The 22,685-nt window shown below is 51.6% G+C and overlaps 2 protein-coding genes across 2 annotated transcripts; both read right to left on the reverse strand.

The window, feature by feature from the left end:
• Nucleotides 1-8,636: 8,636 nt before the first annotated feature.
• Nucleotides 8,637-13,978, reverse strand: NCLIV_044840 (conserved hypothetical protein; the record flags this gene model as incomplete). The annotated part of the gene is made up of 9 exons (XM_003884032.1): nucleotides 8,637-8,972; nucleotides 9,407-9,483; nucleotides 9,857-10,133; nucleotides 10,531-10,668; nucleotides 11,149-11,156; nucleotides 11,730-11,925; nucleotides 12,483-12,608; nucleotides 13,017-13,083; nucleotides 13,761-13,978. The coding sequence occupies 9 exons, from the start codon at nucleotides 13,976-13,978 to the stop codon at nucleotides 8,637-8,639; spliced, it is 1,443 nt and encodes a 480-aa protein (XP_003884081.1).
• Nucleotides 13,979-17,497: 3,519 nt separating this feature from the next.
• NCLIV_044850 (conserved hypothetical protein) lies at nucleotides 17,498-18,841 on the reverse strand (the record flags this gene model as incomplete). Its single annotated transcript, XM_003884033.1, has 1 exon — nucleotides 17,498-18,841. One exon carries the CDS (start codon nucleotides 18,839-18,841, stop codon nucleotides 17,498-17,500), a length of 1,344 nt encoding a protein of 447 aa, XP_003884082.1.
• Nucleotides 18,842-22,685: the final 3,844 nt, after the last annotated feature.

A 22,685-nucleotide genomic window follows, 5' to 3' on the forward strand; every position in this document is an offset into this window, starting at 1 on the left:
CGTAATGCTCTGTTTTTATACACTGCAATTGAAACCACATCGCCACATCCCCTCCACGCTCACACGCTCCCACACCATACGCTGCACTCAGCACGTGCACTGCACCAGACAAATGCAAGACTGCATGCAGGCCCTAGTCGACGCACACGACGCGAAACAACTCTGAGGCAATGCCACCTGGCACTTTTACTCCGTACCACCCACAAACCACCACTACATCGCAAACTGTAGAATCAACAGCCCAGTCGGTGAGGGACGACGGTACACCCAAACCCACAAAACCAGACAGCCGCGACGCTCAACGAAACGCGGTACGTGCACTCCGAAGACGTCTTCTGCACAACGCGCTATAACACCACCCCATCCCGTCCGATTCTATTGGGTACCGTACTCGAACAGAAACTGGTTCAACCCGTGACTCTGTTTACCAAACCCGCAAAGGCGCACAATGCGCCTGATCGGGGGGCACCGTATGAGCTGCTTGCCACGCCTTCTGGCAGCCTCAGGCAACTGCCGCGCCGCCCATGCATACGTCCTCATACTGCAGCAATACTCGAGGCTATGTCCGGAGCTCGTGCACGACAGCCAAGACGGAAAATAATTCTTCCTGTCGAGCGGTTACCGCAGACGTTTCCACTGCGGTATTACAGAAGCACCGCGCTACGCCAGCGAGTGACACCACGCCCTATCCCCCGCCAGCACAACCGTATTCGAAGAACTGCGCCCTTCGGAAGGGGACAAGTTGATTCGCTCGACCCTGGCGACTTCTATGGCAGCCCAGGAGTCGCCTGAAGCTCATCGAAGACTCAGGTGTAGTACGTGTTGCTGCTTAGATACGCGAAGATGCAGTGAATCTCCAGGGCCCACCACGAGACGCCTCCAGTCTCAGTTAGGCACGTAATGGCTTTCAATCAGTTCCACCAACGAAAACTGTTATTCTATATCACAGGGGTAGGGCGCCTCGGTCTGCTTCTACACCGCTGTGGTAGACCGTCAAGACCGGGATGTGTTGTCGGCATCGGGTACCCGATTCGACACCTTTCAGCGTTGCTGCTCCACTCCACTGGCAGCTATGAACTTGTAACTTTGATTGGAAAATGATGTCCAGGAAGCACCACGCTACGTGAGAAGTCGCTGGCTCGAGCGTCGTACAGAGAACTAGTGCTGCTCTGGAGATGAAGTTGACTGAGGAAACCACGCCAGTGAGGTGGAAATCTGGAACCTAGCTGATCTGAAAAGGAACTGCCCGATATATGCAGGGTCAAAATGTCGACGAGTCGCCCTCGAGCTGTAGAGAGGTGGTGAGGCCGAGGCGTGCTCTTAATGGAAAGGACAGGCATGCTACCAGTCTACTGGCATCCAAGCTTACACATTGTTCTTCGCCATTGCCGCCTGCTGCAAGTCTCCGTCTTGTGTTTCCTTCGCTTGCGCCACTGGTGTTTTTCTGCAACTCTTGCCGGCACTGGTGTAGCTTGACAGCAGCCACCAGTAGCCCCACGGTGGCTGCCAGAACAGTGACGAGCATGGCCACAGTCTTTGGTTTTGTATGACGTAAGGCCACCGCTTTCTTCTGGACGGGGCTACTTCTGCAATGGAACAGGCCGATACACACATTGTCGTAATCTCGGATAGAGGTTCTACGGATGGCGCACTGGTGGAGCTGACGGAATGGCCGTGTGCATCCAAACAGGCAAAAACGCAGTACTTGGCCAGAAGGATGGCTTCTGGACGCAGAGACTGGCACTCGCTTTGGACATCACGGGTCGACGCTTCGCATGAAGGCCCCCAATTGAGGCCAAAGCGCACCATCTGGTCCTCGCTGGTGCTTGACGAATCAGGGGCATTTCTCCCGTTGTAGCATCTTCGTGGCCCCCTATATATTCCTTCGTTGAAAAGAGTCTCTATCACCTCTTAACGCGTAACTCCTACCTTCTCCAACTCTTTTGAAGAGCACCGAGTGATGTTCGTTGCTGTTCTGCTTTGTCGGGTATAGCTGGGCTTGACACCTCGGATTCTGCGTCCCTGTCATTGGCCCTGCTGTTGATAACTGCCACGGATTCCACTGCCTCAGTCGTCATTGCCAGACTCCCAATACAACAGCTGCACAGAGTGCAGAAAAAAATTGTGAAAAATGCCAGAGCAGCCGCCGAAGAGGGACTCGCCATCATGTTGATCAGATTGAGATACGAAAGGGCGCGGAAGGGCACGGAACGGCTATGTGTGTTGCAACTATGCGCGAGAATGGAAATCTGCTGGGATGTTTCACAACGTTTGTCCTGTCGGAATAAGCGAAACGTCCTCGAGGCAAGTTTCCTTTTTTCGTGTCTCCACTTTTGTTCAAAGCAGAACTGTTAAGGGGTTGGAAGCAAACCGGTGAAAAAATCAAGCGGTAAAAGTCAAGTGCTATCTTGCCACCGTAGGATGGAGTACATCTCCACCGGACAGGGCAGGTTGGCCCCCCCACCCGTGCCGCACAAGCTACTATTTGTCTAGCTGGCAAACATAGGAACTACATTAACGCGGAGACTGTAGAAGATAGTTACACGACAGTCTTGTCTGACACAACCACATCCGAATCAAAGACATGATATTGCCAAGGCATGTGTTTCGCTCTGCATCGAATGGAAAAGACCGAACTGCAACCAACAAGCGGGTAGGTGTTCGCGTGTAATGTTCGAAGGGTCCCCTCCCAACACAACGTAGGTGGACAACGGCGTCCGCCCTGACGGTTCAGTTTTCAATGTCTCCACAGACCTTCCGAACAACACAACAGAAAGGGATATGTTAAGCCTGAACACAAAGGTTTCTAGCAAGGAGGCTCGAATGTGCTATTCGATAGTTCGATGAGCCCAAATGGACGTCAATCTCCCAGGCATCGGAACGAGGAAGCGGCGAGTCCGAAAGCATACACCGTTCAAGGACACGCATATGTCCAGTAACATGGCATTTGTGTGCTCACTGAAGCGGGTTCCAGGTATGTGGGTACGGTAAAATATCCGTTCCTCAAAATCTGAGGCGTGATCGGGATCTTGAAATTGAGAGGGTTCGTTTCCTACAGTTCCGCCGCTCCCCCGTCTACAACAGCCCCCCTCCCAAAGCTATTTTCTCAGTGGCCGGAAGAGTGTTGTTGCCCTAGAGCAACGTGCACGAAAAGCCCATCAATCGATGTTCCGTTCTTCATCGCCTTAAAGAGTATCCACTTCGTTCGTCTATGTTTCACATGTGTGGAACCGTGTGGAAAGTCCTGTATCGAATATGCCACGGAGCTGAAACGAACGGGCTCGTTCTCTGATGTGCTGAAGGTGGGGTACCCTGTACCCTTGAGGACCCGAAGGGCCTCGCGTGGTGGTTATACGGGTACTTTCTCGTTCATTCGCATTATTGTCATGGCATGGATGACTGCTGCCGCAGTAACACGAAAAGCACTAACTGCCCTCCCGTGACACACCGTGCTCACACGTAGCTGCAGCCATGATGCCGCTTCTTGGCTTCCGGTGCGTAGCCAGAGACGATGACCCCAGTTCAGCAAGCAGCCGAACTCCGCATGTGGGACATCGCTGACTGCGGTCTCAGTTGAGCTACTTTCCTTTTGGATTTGTAATGGCGGGCCCTGTACCGAATGTGCCCTTCAGTTATGGCCATGCTATGGACAAGAGGCGCACATGACGGATGCCCGCGGCACTACAGAAATCGAGTTCAGGGCTGCTGCAGTATGTGTCGCCTCTGCCGATGACGATCTCGGATTCTGCTTCTCTTTTTACATTGACTGTCGTCTTCCGTCAGAAGACACCCTTCATATGCGCCTATCTCTACATCGTGAAACATCACTACGCCACACTCGGTTGACTGTGTACATGCGTGACGTGAGACCAGCAGTTGGCGAACAGGGTAATAGTGCGGTAGGTTTCGTCTGTGACATGGAACTTCCAATTAAGAAACCAATGCAACGACACCAGAACCCAAAATCAGAAGCTCGTATATCCCAGATGAAGATGGGATGAGATAGGCGCAGCACAGGCACAGATTAAGCGGATCACCCCGAAGCGCAAAGAGCACCTGTATTGTCACACGACTGATTCAACCAGATGGTCTCGACTGTCCGCCTTTTACATCTCAGCTTTGTCTGTATATAACGGTCGGCCTTGGCGAGTTGCAGTTCTCTAACTGAAAATGAATCTGTGTGTCAGTGTAGGACCCCCCGCGGGCACTTGTCACAGTTTGTCGACTGTGGTCATGCCCAACTCCAGCATGGTGAAGTAGCATTTGTCTTTGCGTCCAGCATGGTTTGGTCATCTGATGTTCGACGCTCTTACGAGGGCATAAAAGAACAAATTATTCTCGATGAGAAACTTGACTATCATGCCGACTTCCTCCCTCGGGTTTGAGTTAGAATCAATCATGACTTCTGCGTCCCTTGGAGTTCATACGGGTCGGCTATTCCTGTATGCTGTTTAGTATTTCCTGCTGTGTCGTCTTGTGCAATTTTTTTGTATATCTTGTTCAGACACTCAAAGGAGTTTTGCCGTAGCTCTCTATGTACTGGCCTCCTGTTGACGTGAACAGCTTCCGAATGAAATCCCAGTCAACAGCGCAGGGACTAACAGTTACCATCAGGCAGATTCCCCCATGTTTGGCGTTGGTACTCATAGGAAGAGGCAGGCAGAGAAACAATGCATTTGAACTAGCCGCAGGGGCAGACCAGGCCGGATTGCAGTTTACACGTAGCACATGATCCAAGAAAACTTGAATCTAGCAAGCACAAGCACTGCATGTAACGATAGGTGAATGCGCTGCCGGTTACAAAGCCTCTTGCGTAATGAAACCTATCTGTAGCGCTCATGGCTGCTCTATGAGATTGCGTATGTCCTACGGTCAATGATAATTGAATGTCCAGCGTGCCATAATTGTGACAGCAGAGAGCACGCCATGCTCTCATTCCCGGAAAGGGTTTTGGATGGCATTACGTTTAGCAGCGACATGCTAAAACCCAGCACGCAGGTACGATATATCTAGAGAAATGTGGTGGTAAAGAGCATAAGGAGTGCTACCCACCATAGTTGGTAATGCATTACTTTAATTCTCGTACAAGCACTCAGCTACGCCGGTGGCGGCGTACGGTGCGCTGGAGGCATACACGGTGCCGTGAGACGAAAAACAGTTGCAGGATATGCCAGCAGGTAGACCGACGACCGAGTCCACGCGTACACGCGGAATCACCGTCTCTGTGATTGGAGTTTTGTGGTGAAGAAAAGCATTTCAATCGGTGATGATCCCAACATAGGAGAGGTGAAAGATTGTCATCACCAGTCCTCCCTTGTCCAGCGCACTCCTGTGGACCGATGCTGACGGACGATGTCCGTGTCGTAGCGAGTTGTGCGTCGTGTTTTCTTGCTCTTTCAGAGATTACGGTTTCCAGCCCCTGCGCCAGGGTACTTTCCGTGGCTTGTTTCTACGTGTCTCACACCACCGTCGTTCATGTTCGAGCGCTAGCCTCACGTCTTCACCAGCCAGAAAAATCCCACTCGCATCAGCTGGAATGTGGCTCCAGAGAGAAGAAATCCGGCCAAGTAAGAGCAGCAACGCCACTCGCTCTCTCATGCCACCATACCCGCAAAAGGGGACCGGAGGAAATCTACGTCTCCTACGCCCGGAGGCTATCTTATGTTGCTTGCGATATCATGTCTTCGCGATTGTCGATTCGTCACCCGGCTTGGAAACCGTACTACACAGCGCGCGAGGCCAGATGATATGTTAGAAAAGGAAAATGGAACTCGCCAGCAACGGTTTGGGATGCCACTAGTAACTAATGCATCATGCTTGACTAGGCAACGATACGCGAGCGGCCACCAAGTTAATCGAGCTTATCACCTGAGCAGGGCAGTCCGTTGAAATAGATGCAGATCCCGAGTCGGTAAACCGGCGTGTAAAACTCTTGGGGTTTATATGCCACTTCCAGGAAAGAAAGCCACGTGGGGACGATTTGCCTCTCCTAGAGCGGCCGCCTGAATTGTGCTCCCTATATGGTCTTCGTGATGGTTTGACCTTGCGAGGTGGCCTCATTAACGGAACAGTATCCTCTCTCGTCTCAGAGAAAATCATCTCCTTGCTGGAGGGCACGTGGGCTGCGCCCCAAACCATGTTCCAGATGGGCGACATATCTTGCATATCTGAAGCACGCTGTGTACCACAACAGTGAGCAAGTCGAGCAGCGTACGAATCGCATAAATTGTTGGCTGATTGTTACACTCGGTACTGTCGCGGTGCATTCATTGTGAAAGTCTTCCCTTGACAAGAAAACCCGACGCGCACTTTTCTATTACCTGAAAAACAGTCAGAATGTGGGGTACAGGAAGCAGTTCGACCTACAGATGCGTAAGTCATCGTCACAAGATTCACACACCCGGGAGAGCCAGCACATTCGGCTTACCAAAAGCCGGAACAATTCCCAAACTTGCCGCGACAGACGCTATTTGTCTGTGTGCCTCGTAAGGGTCGTAGAATTTTCCTGTGTCACATGTGAACAAATGAGTTTGCGGAGTGGTGCAGCAATGAACCGGCGTTCGAAAGAGAAAGAGAGAGTACGTCATTTGAAACGAAATTGCCAGCACTCTGTTAAATGTAAAGGGCACGGGTCCGGTCTGCAGCGCCCGTTTAACGCCAGTACATGGAGATTTGCCGCGCCATAACCGCGACTGTATCGTCGGAGCGTGGAGATAATGTAAGGTACAGTGTGAAACATCACCTGTCAATGCCATTGTCGTGTTTGACGGCGAACCCGGCAGAGCAATCCAATCCAGGTCACATACAGATATAGTGTGTCGCAACAGGCTATGGTAAAATGTTCACAAACTCATGTAAAAACTAGAGCCCTGAGTACCCTCTTGTTCCACAGCCAGGGAGGTACTGTCATATAACCGCCTATAACTGTCCTGACACTGCAGTAGACGAATTTAGTAAAAGTACGTACTTGACGTTCTCATGTGGGCTCGAGTGGAACTTACCCATCTACTGTTAGTGTGCACGAGCGAGCCAGGTCACGGCCTACGATGAAGTGCGGGCATCCACAATTCTCTCGGATGGGAGCACGCCATTCGTACTCACGGGGCCCTGTCGTCAATAGGGGAATGGGGATCAGGGCAGTCATCACCGTATCCTCTCCATATTATTTCATATTTTTTCCCTTTCAACGTACTCACACGGCATCAGATGCGTCTCCTGGTTGAGTCTGCGTCGGCTGAACGACCGGCATGAGGACGAACTGACGATGCTTCGATAGTTCGGCCACAACTTTCGTCAGCGCAAACACCTTAAACCCGAAGCCTTAATCACATAAACCTAAACCCTCAACGCTGAATAGAAGGACTGAGCTCCCTTAAACTACCTTCAGAAAATATGAGCTGTTTGATTTGTTCTGTTATATTTGTCCAATGGTCTGCCACGCTATCAGCTTTGCACAATGTGCTCGCCCGTTGCTACGAGCGCAGTCATCCGCCATCGATAATCTTGCATTATGTGATGCGGGAGTCGCTAACCACATCAGAAATGCCAATGCGGACAAGAGTCTCTTCGCGGGACCCCTGCGCTTATCCTGGTGTTTCAACTGGTTAGTCAGCATTCATCATACCCCCCCGTTAACACAACAAGATGTGGAAGTATCTCTAGGACCAAGGCTTCAACACTGGTTCCTGCCTAACCTTTTTGCGGCAGTCTCCAGCTACTAAACTGCACGAAAGAAGTCTCAGAACCCAAATGTGTAAGGCGCAATGGCATACAACGACTCTGACAAGCCCACCATGGCGATATCGAGTTCTCGCGACTCCTTTGGTGAAGACGAAATTCAACACCGGCCCCCCGGAAGACGAACACCTCAACTGAAAAGTCCCTTCTGTCTACAAATATCACCAAACTACGTGAAAGGCAGTTAGGGTTCTCTGGGTCTAGGCTTTATCGCCTTCTAAGCTCCTGCTGGGGCAGTGCTCAGCTGTCTTTTCTGGTTTTTTTTTGGCTGGCGAGAAGCGTGGCTGCGACGACTCACGGCGGCAGTTCATAAGAAGGTAGCAATCTCTATCATTCGGAAGACCTTCGTGAGCGATTTGCATATCACCAAGAAAAATGTCAGCTATCGTCAGCTATCATCAATCAAAACAGGATGTTGCATCATGGCTCCGTCTGTTTCGACGGCCTCTACGAATGTACCACCCTGACTGTTACTGTGAGGTCCTTTTCCGTGGGAGAGGAGCATCACTGGATTTTGCGAACAGATGCCTACGGCTGGCTGCAGGAACGGTTCGAAGGATCCCTTTCCACATTATGCCCCGCCTATTTGCGTCGTCACGTGTACCTAAACTCTACCGTACGCTCGCATACATCCCTCTCTGGCTCCTACCCAAGCTACCAGCAAAGGCCAACACTATAGGGTGTGCTAGAACTATCCTGTTGGAAATCCATAAGAAAGTACGAGTTCCGATCCTTATTCGCCGCGGACTGAAATGAATAGACACACCACAAACGATCGATCAACTGCACTGTCTCCATCAGTTTGTGAGAAAGCATGCGGAAGAGATGTTTTGGCTTTTGTTAACGACTCTGTTTAGAAAACGAAAACATGAGGAGCTTCATCATATCATGCTAGGTTTTCAAGCCAGCAATGTCATACTGGTTTTTCTACTCCCCCCTCCATTCAACGTAACTCCGTTGACGCCAACTCCCTCGCTGGCTGGGCACGACATGTCCACTGAATTAGCAGAGGGCATCATTTCAGCGTCCTCAGTCGTTTGCGCATTGCACGGCTCTTCAGTCCCTGGTGCCGATAAGGAACTGCGGCGGGCATTCGTCCCTGCAGGTGACGATCTCGAGTCGCATGCTGGAACATTTCTTTCTTCTCCTTGTGGATCCTCAGATCGTCGTGCTGAGAACTTCTCTCTCTCCTTCTGGACCGTCTGTACGAGATCAGCCAACGTCGGCGCCGCCGTCTGTTCAAACGACCACACCCAAACAGAGACACCATACGTATTCTGCAGTAGTCCTTCCATTTATCCTCTAGTAATGCACGTGGCATGCTCATGTCGACTGCCCCATCCCATACAAAGAACTGGCAGACATCCAAAAGGCCACTCAGATACGTTGCTGGCGTACTCGATTGGAGGATCCAAGACTAACAACAATGAGCGAGCTACACAGTGTTCTTCGCTGACGGTGAGTCACATTCTCAGCACCGTATACGTAGACCAACCAACGCGATGCAGTGCCTCCGACGTTCATGCATATGAGGGGAGAGAGACGCCTTCAACGACGAAAAAATACCTACTGGATAGCGGTCCTCTAACGTGCAGATAACAGACTGCGGCTTGGACCTGTGGTCCTGCACGGCTTGTCATGTTTACCAGCAAAGACATGCTACACTTACATAGAGGTCTGCACCTTGAAAAAATACATAGGCTGCGCCATCTTCTTCAGCCTTTGAAGCAGCTGTCTTCATTGCCTCTGCAGGCCGCACATGGTGGAAAAAAACAAGAGACAACTGTACACATTAGCCGCCACATCCCAATGTGGGTTTTCGTACCCCCATTCCTGCTAAAAATTCACTATTGTGTTGCGAATGCTACAGGCCTAGTTATTAATCCAACTTTCTGTCAGCGTAGATCCTGTTACAGTGTTATTTAATAAAGGAAATATGGCAAATGACCACACTGCATCGCTGAACTAACAAAACGGTTCCGCAGGTATTCTACGCTGCACTCGTACGGGCATGAATCACAATTGTACCGGTAAAGTTCTGAGAGAAATGAGTGGCGCCATGAGGTATTTAACCCTTGTTGTCATGTTTGCGTTGCTACCGACTCTCTTTGGCTCTCACCTGCCTCCATTTTCCGCGCCTCCAAGTGGGTTAGGTAGACAAACGAGATGTCCTGATGGTCCATTTCATCAACAGCCTCACAGAATTCGCCTAGCTCCCGCAAGGAGCGTATGCCTCCTCGTGGCGCATTCTCCTTCACCTCTTTGCCGTCTGCTCCTGCCCCCGGGTTCACATCAGCTTCATTTTCTCCGCCTTCGCCTCGCAAGATCAAGCATACGACGCACCCGCCACAGTCGGCGCAGCTCTGCAGTCGGAGCGGAAGCTCTTCTCCCGTCGTCTGAACACAGAAGCGCGATGCTTCGGAGAGAAACGAAATGGTGATGGGCGCTACCAGGCGCGAGCCCGGTACGAGGTACTGGAACACTCGCAGAACGCCTGTGTAGTTCACATTTTCGTGGCTCGGACAAGTACAAGTGCAGAGAGAGCAGCGGCATCTCGTATCATTGCGTTGTTTAGTGGAAAGGCAACACAATAGGCGCAACCGATGACGAACGTGACTGACCAAATTGAAAAAAATTGGCATCCCCCTGCCTCCTGAGCATATTGCTTCAAATATCGCTCGGAAAGCTGCGAAGGCTAACAACAACACCACGAGTCCAACACGCTGCGCAACGTTTCAGAAACACCGACACGAAAGAAGAATTGGAACAACACACCATTCATTCTCTTTTTACCTCTTCCACCTTCGGGTGCAAGGCTGCTGCGATGCAAGAGTCTGCAGCAGGACGCTGCTGCTTCGGAGAAGCCATCTTCTTTCGCTTGTTCATTAGTGCCATAATGGTTTCTGTATGCATCTCGTCTAGAAGTTGTTTCTGAAAGCAAGTGCCGCGCACGTGCGCACAGAGAAAGCAAAGCGTCTCGGATGCCCATGCATACTTCTTCCAATTTTATCCTACGTCACGCCGTGATGTGACGGCTATAACATGATGAAGAATGTAAGTCGCCGGACCCGCACACCGGCAGGACGACTCATACTCCTCCACCTCAGCCCTTGATGGAAATCGACGCTCTTGCGAACGCACACACCATAGGGGGGGGAAACACGCGTATGGCAGTGGCAGCCCGGCCGTTCCCAGTACGGAAGAGATTCTCGTGAAGAAAATATCTTGAGGTAACCCGTGCCCGTTCATCACATCCACCTGTACGGCGCGGTCACCACGGATCAGTCAGTCACTCGATTACAATTGAAATAAAAACAAAGAAGTGACACGTCCGTCATCAACATTTTTCCCACTCCCGGGAAAGAGCCCACTACGCACACTGCGACAGACTATCCACTTCACCTTGCTCACCAATCGGACTACAACATAAGTCGCAACATGGAGGACGCTGTGGATGCATCTCACTTTGAGTCTGAATTGAGGTCGTCGTGAGAACACCGCCACCGCATGGAGCAGTATCTTTTCGTTCAACCCCGCATGTTCTGCTTTGGCAAGAATTTCCTCTTCCGCTTTCTTGTTGCACTCCTGCAGTTGTTTCGCTAAAGGAGAAGAGGGCGTCGATGAATCTGAAGAAACAGGATGAGAGCGTTTTCGCCGATTGACCCCTCGCATCCACTAATGTCGCCCGTGGAACAAAACAGTCACCGTGAAAACGAAGTTGGCGTCACTGTAGAGCTGTCCAGGAAAATGGCGAGGAACCCGCACTGGTGAATTCCATATACTTCACTGGCAAAGGTACGCCAGAACAAGACGATCCTGGTCCGTTCCCCGCCTGTTGACCACGTAGCACTTCTACACAAGAGCAGTATCTATACGCAGAGCGCAGTATGCCCCTGCTAAGCACAACACTTGGTTGAAACAAAACGGAAGACATCGAGCACATGTGACACACAGGCGGCGGTATTGGCATCTGGAAACCGAGTCCCACTCACCGGAAACAGTGCCGGTCCTTAGCACTTCTTGAAATCTTGCCTGCTTAGCGTTGTGGATTTGCTCCAGGACAAGGAGGATCTTGTCCTCTGTTACCTCGTCTGGCAGCGTCATTCCCGGAAGCATGGGGAGCTCGCCATCGACTGCGTCCCGGTACATTGCCTTCAAGCCGTCAATGTATACTTGCACGCTCTCATTCTACAGATCCAAACAGGGCGAGAACAAGAAAATGCAGCTAGCTGAGGTCACCTGCGAAAACTGCCCCCATAGACAAGCATTCCACTGAGCAAGCGCATCTTCGTCGACAGTCGCGGGGTCTATAGAAGAAGCACTCAGCTAGTTATTGAGAGACACTCAGGAGCAAATCGGTATCGCAGGTCGGTGTTTGCCGCCATAACACTACGATTCGAGAATGTCCCCTCTTCTACGACGAGGTACGATCGCGTCAATTCATACTATCGTCTGCACTACTGTTACTAAACGCCGGCTATTGTACACAGATTGAGATGTAATGCACGCAGCCAGGACGCTGATTTACGAGTTGCCGAACCCAAGGAATTTAGGAAAACGAACTACCACGCTACCATAGACGAGCACGCAGGTTCGTATCACGATCAGGAAATCTAAATGAACCGGTCCCTCTCTGGCTGGGCAAGAAGACGAAGCCTCTCCGCTCCTCGCATACGAGAAGTTCAGCGCAGGTTCCAACAATGCTCCCGCGCTGAAGGGGTACACAGACAGACTCTGTGGTATACCTTGTCTTTATATAAATCGCATGCACGTTCTAGAGATTCCTTGGAAATCCGCTTCCGGGCAAGGACCGCTGCCTCCGCCACGGTCAGCCGTTCGCGAAACATTTGTTGCATTAGCATTGCCTCGACCTGTGTGTGCAAGCAAGCAGAGAAGCACAGGATGGCAAACGACAACGGCAAACGCCGTTTCATCCCAGTTTGTCTGCCATGACCACCATAATCGGCTTATCTGCGATGACCACCATAATCGGCATATCTGCGAGGACCACCATAATTCTTACCAAGAAGCCAACCATCCTGAAAGAATCTCTGCAGCCCTGCCAGGCTCTCATAGACTACTATACGGCACACCCCATCTTCAGAACCAGTGTGGTTTGTAAAATCGAGCACGATATACCGATGCTTCACCTAGTGCAGAAGAGAGTCGTAGGATATTCTCTCGTCGAAAAGGCCAGACTACTGAAACACAAACGAAAACCACTCACAGGACACAAGGGGCCTCCAGGAAGGCGCAGACCTCTTAGCGTCAGTACTCACCTGTTCCCGAGGAACCGGTTTCTGAAAGCCCTGGTCTTGCATTGCCCGAATTACATTTCTCGACACCCTGCACGTATACAGTTTCAAACGAGGACCGACGCTTGAATCTCCCTGTTGCGCTCTCTCCGACTAGTGAGGTTTGAGCAGAAAGGCGTAAAATGCGCCATCGCGCGAGGGTGTGCAGATCACCCAACAGCACAACTGAGACGAGGCAGCTGCTTCTTGCTAGAGGATTCCCCACCAAGGACCCGCAGCGGGTTTGCCCACGAAAAACCATTCGAGACTCTCAGACAATGACCCGGCTCAGCAGCACACAAGCGCCTATGTCGATTTCTTCGAATGGGGCATACAAACAAGAGGGGACATGTTCTCCTCAGCTCCGTGTGTTCGTGCACAGACGGCTCCGCGAGTGCCTGAAGAGGGAACTCCGTAGCCCAGCACGACGGGCGCATTGCAGTCACCGGTGATTCAGGGACACAGTATCAACCTCGTTCGATACGGCAGAGAGTCAGCATTATACTTGAACAGGATAGGTGCGCGATGGATATACGATACATCGGCCATGATTGGTTTTAATAGTGTAGGTGGAAGCAGGACGGAATGGGGTGCGCGAATGACCGCAGGGAAGGAAGAATACACAGACACCGGCTGCCTGCGGTGTGTAGACGGGCGGCGGAATGTGGCGGGGTTCTGGCTGTGAACGCGCTCAAATCATGCCTCTTCTGCAGCAGCTTGGATACTCACTGGGCCAGTTCAGTGAAAATTGCGTGAAAGTCTTCACAGATCTCCTTCATTGCCGTCTCCGTCTCCTCCTCACTGGGCAGACCTACGCCCAACGCCCCAGTTTTCTGGGAACCCCATCCGTTGGGACGCGTCAGCCACCAAATCGCCGCAGCGCCTGTCGCGACAGCGAGAGCAGAAAGCGCCTGTGTGCCTCTCGCAGTGGAAACTGAGGCCCCCATGATTCACCTGAACGAAAGCAGAAAAGTGACTCTCGTTTCCACATGCAGTTAGATGAGAGAAAGGTCAGTTGCCTGCCGACAGCGCCCTGCAGATGCTCTGGATTTGGCTTCCTGTTCCTCTTGCACTGCAGATCTATCCGCTGGCTATTGTGGGAGGTCACGTGACAAGCGGGAATGGAAGACAGCCTTCTCAACTTTCTTGCCTCTCCGAAATCATTTGGTATCTATTGAATCCGGTGTGCTCACGGGACAGCCTATGTAAGGTGACGACGTTCTTCTGCACGTAGCACTAGCCTCAATCGCTCACCAAAAGCTCCACAGCTTTTAACACTGTCGTCAAGCGAAATAAGAGTGCCACGAAGTTGTGGCCTACGAACAACGCTGCTGGAAAGCCGGCCAAGAGTAACTCTGGTTTCCCTTCACCGTCACTTGTTTCCCGGAATCACTTGAATTAACTGCGCGCTTTTAGTGTTGATCTCGCGACAACATGTCCTTTCGATGATCGAAGACGGTCCGCTTGAAATTCACGGAGCCTCCAATGTGAAAGCTACGACTGTCGTGAGACTTGTCTCTCTCCGAGCATGCATGCATCGACGATCCACCGCTACTTCGCGAATCGAAAAATCACTGTGTGCCAGGAACGCAGCAGTGAGAGCAAGAAGACAGCGCACAAACCGAGCGCACAAAAGGTTTGCCTCAGTAAAACCATGACTATTGCTCCACCCGCGTGTCACACTGAGACTCTGCGGTTCTGAAGATCGATAAAAAAAATTTTTGACGACTTGGTAAGGTGACCTTCCAGGCAAGTGTGGGAACGGGCATGCACTCCGGCAAACGCGTCGATCCTTGCTCTCTTCAGACCCCTCTACGACTTCGTTTGTGGCCCCTACGGCTTTTCCCGTCGGCTGTGAGTCGCTTTTCCCTCAGAAATGTTCGGTGTTTACTTACAGCATGTCTCGCTGCAGTATTCCGTGAACGCGGAGCTCCTGCCTTCCGGTGAGACGCCGATGCTGGTGTCGCATGGGCTGGCTAAGCGGTTCCGGAACTAGACCTGCGGTTCCCCGTCCTCTGAGGAGTTTGCACTTCATCAGGCCGGGTCGGAAGCGATCGAGCATACACAGCAAGAGGCTGTGCCGCTGCACGAGGGTCAAGTATGTGATAAGCACCTTATGGGTGTACTACCCTTCAATCTGCCTATTCAAACACAATTAAATCGCGAGTGTTTCAGATGCAAGTATCTTGGGGCTGTGGCGTGGTGCTCTGTTGGCAAACACAGTCCTGCAGTTCTGCACGCGGTCTCTACACATTTGCACCTTGATTGTTGTTCCTGTCTAAAGTGATGCAGTGTGGTAAACCTCAGAAGTCAAGCGCGTCTATCGCTGGTATGCAGTGCTTGTACACCGTCTCGCCTGACTGAAAGTACGTTTGCTGATATTTTGGGTAGATGGTGAAACAAGGAGAGCATATGTCATGCGTCAAGGCTAGGCACTCATAAAATCCTAGGCAGGTCCTGCTTGCCGCTCCGAGTCACTTCAACTTCGCTGGGATATCTTTTCTCATTTTTACCCGAGAGTCCGTAGGGCGGCTCCGCGAACACGGACGACTGCTATCCTTGTTTCACATGGTTTGGCTCTTCGAAACTTGGATGCTGCTTAATTCTGCAATGGGACTGCTGCCGCAGATAGAACCCCGACAGCCCCCCCCCCCCTTCAAAAAACTTCCGTTCCCCACCTCACTCTCACTCTGCCTCGCAGCCATTATGACTGGGCTGCTGCTAAGGCTCTCATTCGTTCGAGCTTCGTAGATCTCGTTTTCGAAAGTGAAACCCAGTGTGGTACGACACTGCCACATGATAAAAATGTAACAGGGGGGGTGAAGCCGCCCTCGCCCTCGATCTGCCGTCTCAACATATCTCACGAAGTCCAGGAGACATGAAAGGGTATTGATAAGGGCCATCTTTCGATCCACGAGTACACACCCGTTGTTCCCCACGACTCACTGACCTGGACTTGATTTCGGCGACATGTCTGTTTATCATATGCTTTCGTCCCCCACGAGCAGAAGCTGTTCCTCCGGTGGTAGGGGCTGACTTGGTTTGCTTGATTTTTTCAACAGTGACTGTCCACGCAAACTGATGTTGGCGAAAATGTCGCTTTGTACCCTCAATATTATGCTTATGCCGGCGATCTTATCAAGTGGCAAGTTCAATGAAAGAAGCGAACGTAATGCGGGGAGATGTGTTTAACAGGGCTCTCACATGCATTCTAATTAGGAAATGAGCCCCCGTGAAGGTGCGGAGTGTATCTCCGGCTGCTCGAAAGACGGAGTAACTTGACACTGAAAGATGGCTGTGATTGACGTGGTACGAAACGCATTTCCACTACCGTTCAAAATCCGTGAGGGTGCAAGAGTCTCAACTGCAGCTCGGCAGGTGTATGATCAAGGGGGAAGGGACTGTCCCGGTTGTTCCCATTCGGGTTTGCATGCGATGTAGCTCCTGCCTTTGATCCAGATGCAGGGGCATCAGCTCAGGAAAGCAGCACCTCACGACATGGTACCCCGTACGCACTCCGAAACCCAATGCCGACGTGCCTCGCATTCGTTGGCGTTCGCTCTCGAGTACACTACAGTCCGCTTTTCCTGCAGATCTTGCCATCTTAGCATGCATGCCGAGGATTCGTTATCCCACTGAGCTCGTTCTAGTATTATGTTGTTCCTATAGCTTTTCAGTCTTTTGTCGATCCTATGTAGGAGACGAGCAGAGACCTCATCCCCCCACATTGCCTTAAGTAAGGAAGTGGACACCTTTCTGCTAGGCAGTCCCCCATCTTGACACATCCCGTGTGGCCCGGCGGGTCTTAGGCTTGACGAAAGACTTGGGTCCAATATTTATTTTCTTCGCTCAGGAGCAGTTGACTAACTGCGTCCTGACTACAGCTGTGCTTCGGTTGCCTATATGCACCAGTTCGCTCTGCGTTGGGATTGTTTGACGGTACCTTCACAGTGGCGTTGGCTGTCGCTGACGCCTCAGCCTCCCAGCAACAACGTAACATCAACGAGAAGGTTGGAATCTATACTAGTTCCATGTAAAACACGAGTCTTAATAGACATGTCAAGACGAGGGCTGAAAAAACGCGTGCCAAAAATCCCTATCACTCACGTCCCTTCCCACGCCACCTATCCAACGCTATTTTCACATCACGCCGTGGAAATAAACGCCGGTTTTTCCATTGAAATGGGTTCACCCCCCGCTCCACTGATTGACCAGAAGCGACGGGCTTCGTCACCACACAGACGAACCACGAATATGACGGTATGCTCCTGAATGTAACGGTACAAACTGGACAGCCTCTTCCCACAAGGATGTAGCTGAAGCAACGCAGGTATGTCTTGTCCGATTTTCTTGTCAGCCGCGCAGCCACGCCACTGCGGAGCTGCACCACGTAATTGAATTGCGCAAACCAGAAAGCCCCAGCGAGGTAGTCATAACGCGTCACTCTCCTAGGCTCGCAGAATGACTCAGTCTACATCGTCAAAGTCCTCATTGGCGAAGGCGGCAAAATCGTCTTCTGACAGACCCGCTAATTCTGGGTACGTGAAATCTCCAGGTTCCTGTCCTGTTCCAGCGCTACTGACATCACCCATGTCATTCCCAGAAACCACAGGCACATCTGCGTTAACTGTTCCCGCAACACCTAAAAAGTCTTCGTTAGCCTCATTTTCGCCCGCCGCCTCCTCCGCCGGTGGCGCACTTTGTGCGGCGGGTCCAGAACCTCGATCCGCGGTCTTTTCATATCCGGCCTCCTCTTCCTTGATGCTCTGCAACAACTGCTTCCCTTTGGGTGTAACAGAATCCGCTCCAAGTTTCAGTTGCACCTCTTCCAGCATGATCCGCCAGCTGACTTTGTTTTCCCAGCCCTCGCGGACAGGGCCGCCGGTGGGATTCCAGAACTCCCGCGGAATGTGTTCACGCGGAATATACTTCTCCAGATCTTGGAGGCTGGATGCGAAGACAAGCTTCTTTCGAGGCACTCCGATCAACGCGGCGATAAGGCTTCGGAACGGGTGGAGCCCAGCAGGCACACTCGTGAGAATGAGGGCCTCGATGAGTTCCCCGTACCGACCGAGAAACTGCGCCAGCACAGGTCGGTATTCCAGGACCATTTTCTTGATGTCCGCAAGAAGCCCCGGAATCTTCCACGGCCACAAATTGGACAAGTCAAGAAACTTACACATGACCTTTGTATCGACAACGCGAAGGTGTGACCGGCTGCCGTAGTGGTCCATGACCCGGTCCAGCACCAGGAACTCGACATCCATCATATGGGTTGCCTCTTTCACGGTCCGGAGCTCATCCAGCAAGTCGTAGGCAATGACGCTTCCGCTCCGTGAAAACCCCTTGAAAAACAATGTCATCTGGCTGTGCACAGTCTCAAACATCCCCAACGCTCTGCGGACGCGAGACTCGGGCATTGGAGGCGGCCGTTTCCACAGCGCCCCCACTTGGCTCTTGTTGCTCGACCTCGAGTTCCCCCTTTTCGTCTGTCTACTTCTTTCATTGTTGCTCTCCGCAGGACCCTGCTTGACAGGTTCTGCATCCGCCTTCGGGTCGGCCTCAGCACAGGTAATCAGCGGGACCAAATTCGAGCTTGCAACAGAAGGATGCTCCTGGCTAACAAGAAGCACTGTTGCCAAGGCGATTGCCACGCCAAAAACGACTCGTCGAGACGCATGTCTTTTCCTCCACATAAGAGCCCTAGGAAGGGGTGCAGAAGCGGCAGTCGCGCCGTTCAGCAACCGGGTGGATTCATGGAGAGAAGTCGCGGTAAAGAACAGGAACGGGAACTGCGTCGGCAGCGTCATTGTGAGAGGACTGGAGGGCGCACGGCGAAAGCCAAGAAAACTCGGAGGTGGCTTTTCCGCCCGAGAAAAGCTGGTCGCCATTCCACCAAATGAACGCAGCAGCCTCGTCCACGCTGCGGCAGCCTCTCAGCCGGAAGTTCCACAAATTTTGTAAGCTTCGCGAAACAACGCAGAAAAGCGATGGCGGCCCGATCGCCACACCCCTTGCCTTGGCACGTGTGTCGCTCGAACCTCAGCAACTGCCGTATCCAAATCGGGTTGTGCAGATACAAACTCCCCCCCCCCCCGTGTCGCCTTCTTCCGAAACAGTCCTTTTCGACCGAACCTCCTTGATTACCGTCAGAAGAGCGTCGGAAAAAAGACTGTGGGTGGGGGAATATTGTCCTGCCGCGAACGCGGTCCTACCGGCCCATTGCCGGCCTTCTCCAAACGGCTAGTTCCCTCTTCTGAAGATGGCACCTACTCAAGAAAAGAAGAAATTTGCGGACTATCCCTGCCGGTAGTCCCGCTAATTTTACAAAGAAAATCTTTGTACACAACAGACGTTTGATGCGAATCCACACGCAGGAGGCTGACGATCAGACGTGGCAGGGCCGGGCGCGTAAACAAGACAGGGGGAAAGTAAGGCGGCGCCTGAGCAAAGGGTGTCGCATCAGAATGCGTATTTTCTATACTTTATCGTCCGAAAGACATCTGCATGGCTGACGTCCTTCATCGAAGGAACAAGACGAAAGAAAACACCCAGCCGCAGCGTGCCAGAAAACTGGCTCCACACGGACCTGTTCACGTATTGGGTCGGCATAAATGGGTCTCTCTTTTTTCATGGTGCGACTTCAAAATCAACAGCGGCAAAAATGCTCGCAGACAGAAACAAAAAGAACAAATAGCCAGAGTGCCCGATTTCTTGCGGCACGCCCCAATCTATTACAAATTTAAGTTCTCCCTGCAAACAACTTGCAACGTAGCCAGGGACCCTATCGCCCGGCAAACGGTAGAGGGGCACATTTAGAATGGCGACGCTGACCAGGAAACCGTTCTTCGTCCCCTCGCTTGCAATTACATAGAAACTGCAAGGAAATCCGCTAGAGGAAACTCCCTCCTCTGCATGTTAATACGGATATAGTCGTCTCGCCAGACACAAGAGAACGTGGATCTGCAATCCGTGTGAGGCCAAAATGGACAGGCTGTTCCTGCACCCCACGGACGGATGTGTACCAACGCGACGCCCAGGACCGTGTAAGCGGATGAAGCGCGCAAACCATACGCTGTTTCAGTGTATGACACTGTGGAGCCTACCTTGCACGCCTGCCTTCGAAACGCCGTGCTCTACGAGGAGGCTTTTCTTGGGCATCCGGTCTTTCAGGAAACAATAACTTCATCCATTGTTTACCATTTCACAACTGTGGGAGATGTGTCCAAATCTGCCTTTGCCCGGTCAGAATTGACAGATTAGGTGGCAAAAAACTGCTCGTGTAGATAAACTGCTCACGTGGATGCTGAGCTCCACCAGCAAACAAGGATCTGATGTCGGTCGCTTCGCTGTGAAAAAGACAGAACAGTTGCGAGATCCACGACAGCCACTCTTTTTTCGAAACTGCAAAGAGCTCATCTACGTAATATACAGAGCTACGGATAAATTGTCTTGCATCGATCGCTGGAGCCATAGACACCACCGTGTGTGACCTACACAGACCAACTCCACCAGAGTTGTTCTTTGCCTACGAAACCGCAAAAGAACGGGTTTATTCGCATGGTACGACGGGTTTGGAACGTTACTTGTGCATTCCCGATCACACCGCAGATTTTCCACGACAACGGGCATGAATGCGACGGAGGTGGCTCTGTGCCGGGAGAAAAAAACCAACGTGAGCCGTAGACGTAAAAGGAAAGCCTACCCGGATTTGCGAGACATCGCCAGAAATTTCGCCTTCATACCTGAGGCCCGATCCAAGAATTCCTGTCGGTGCTGTCCGTACAAGGCGATTAGCTTGCGTCAGTGCCGCAGCTTTCTGTGTGCCTACTGCGCAAACAAATGCTCTTTGCCGGCTCCCCGACCCATGCCAGAGTAACTGCACAGGACGTTGCGCCAGTTTTATGGCGTTGTTGACGGTCCGCTAGCGGAAACACTGGAAGCCTTTTGGAGCTCCGAGGAAATGTCGGAGGCTGACAAAGAAGTATGTGAGCAGTTCCGCGGCTGCCCACAAATGATCGGCGTTAGCGAGAAGCAGTTTACCAAGGGACGTCTGCTGCTAATCCCTTGTCCGTAAGACACAAAGCGATTGACAGCAAAGGAAGCGAGTTGTCGCGCATCTGTCGGGGCTCAACAAGATAAGCTGTTGGACCCCGTTTCCTGGGTGGGGCAGATCGTGAAGTGTTAGCAACACCCCCGATCCTTATGTAATGTTTTCGGTCACACGACGCTGTTCCACTTGCCTTACAGCAACAATGAACGTGCGCACACTGATGACATAAAAGAGCCGCCGATTCACTCGTTTTGACCAAGCCTGAATTATTGAAAAAGGAACTGCCCACGTCCTTCAGTTGTGGTACAGGTCTCACATATCTGGAAACCCTTCTTCCAAAAAGATGGTTTGTACGTGGGGCAGGAATCAGAAAGCTGACAATTTGCTCTTCCGGCTCATGGTTTCACTTTGCAAATCAACATGACCACGAAGAGCTTTCAGAGCCAGCGAGAATGCACTCTTGTCGAAGAACCAAGTAACGCCTCTCAACCACGCGCTCGTGGAGACCGATTATTCTTCCACTTTAGGCACCTCATACATGTGAGCTGAGCGGAATAAGATTGCGAAACGCACGACTGGTCGGACCGTATCGACATCTGTCCAAAGCAATTAGGTATTCGACGATTCGGATTCAGTGACTGTTGCACGGCGACAGTCATTGTGGCGCTGGTTCTGCTAACGGATGCATCAGTTTTGTTACTGTGGCAGTGTAGCCAATCGAAGTGCTCCGGCTTCCTGCTGCTACAATGGGGGCTGCCATTGATGCTGGTGAAGAATTGTTCCGCTGTATCCAAGCGCAGATACGCGATAGACATTTTTACTGATTGCTGAGTTGCGTTCGTGTCACTCAAGCACCGCACAGTACCTGCGCTGCAGCCATGAGTTCACAGGGAGCCGAACAAGAAAGGTCTTTTTCTCTGTGGTGAGTGTGGTCGCAATTTCTGATTCAGTACGAATGACTGATTTTTGCCGCCTCACATAATGAAGACAGGATATGCGGATTCATTATTGAAATGTATCAATGCTGTATCCGTCTACACAACTCCTAGCTGCAGATAACGGGGAGAGTGAAATCTTGGTGCCATAGGTTTGATCTTGCCGTCGCCGTTCGCGTCCGGAAGCCCTATGTTAACACGTCGTTTACTTAAAGGTGTGGGCTCACCGCGACATCACAGAGCTTCCCGCGTAACAGGAGTTTTGACAAAGAGAGACAAACACTCTCCGAGTCATTACCACAAAACCTGACGGCCCACAACCCTGTGGTGGTGTTCTGAGCCCGATCAACAAAGCATTTCATTTTTCACCGGGTGACCAGAATTGCTTCTCTTCCTATTGCCAAACATAGCTTTTTGTTGATAATATGCGTTAAGCGGCCCTTACGGATTAATAAAAACACCACGAACCAGCTGTGTTGCAACGTCGCTCTTGTACGCAGATATGGCCCAGAAAAAAACACAGTTCCCAGTTCTCGTTGCGACCTGCTGAGTTTCGAGGGTCCGACCTTGTTTCGCCTCAAAAGAGACAACGGCTCACTTTGTTCTGAAACCTATGCGTCTTAAGAGCGTGACAGAAACAGGCAAATCTCAAACTGTGGACGTGCT

The sequence above is a fragment of the Neospora caninum genome, chromosome X, assembly GCF_000208865.1.
Source record: "Neospora caninum Liverpool complete genome, chromosome X".
NCBI classification, from domain to species: Eukaryota; Apicomplexa; class Conoidasida; order Eucoccidiorida; family Sarcocystidae; genus Neospora; species Neospora caninum.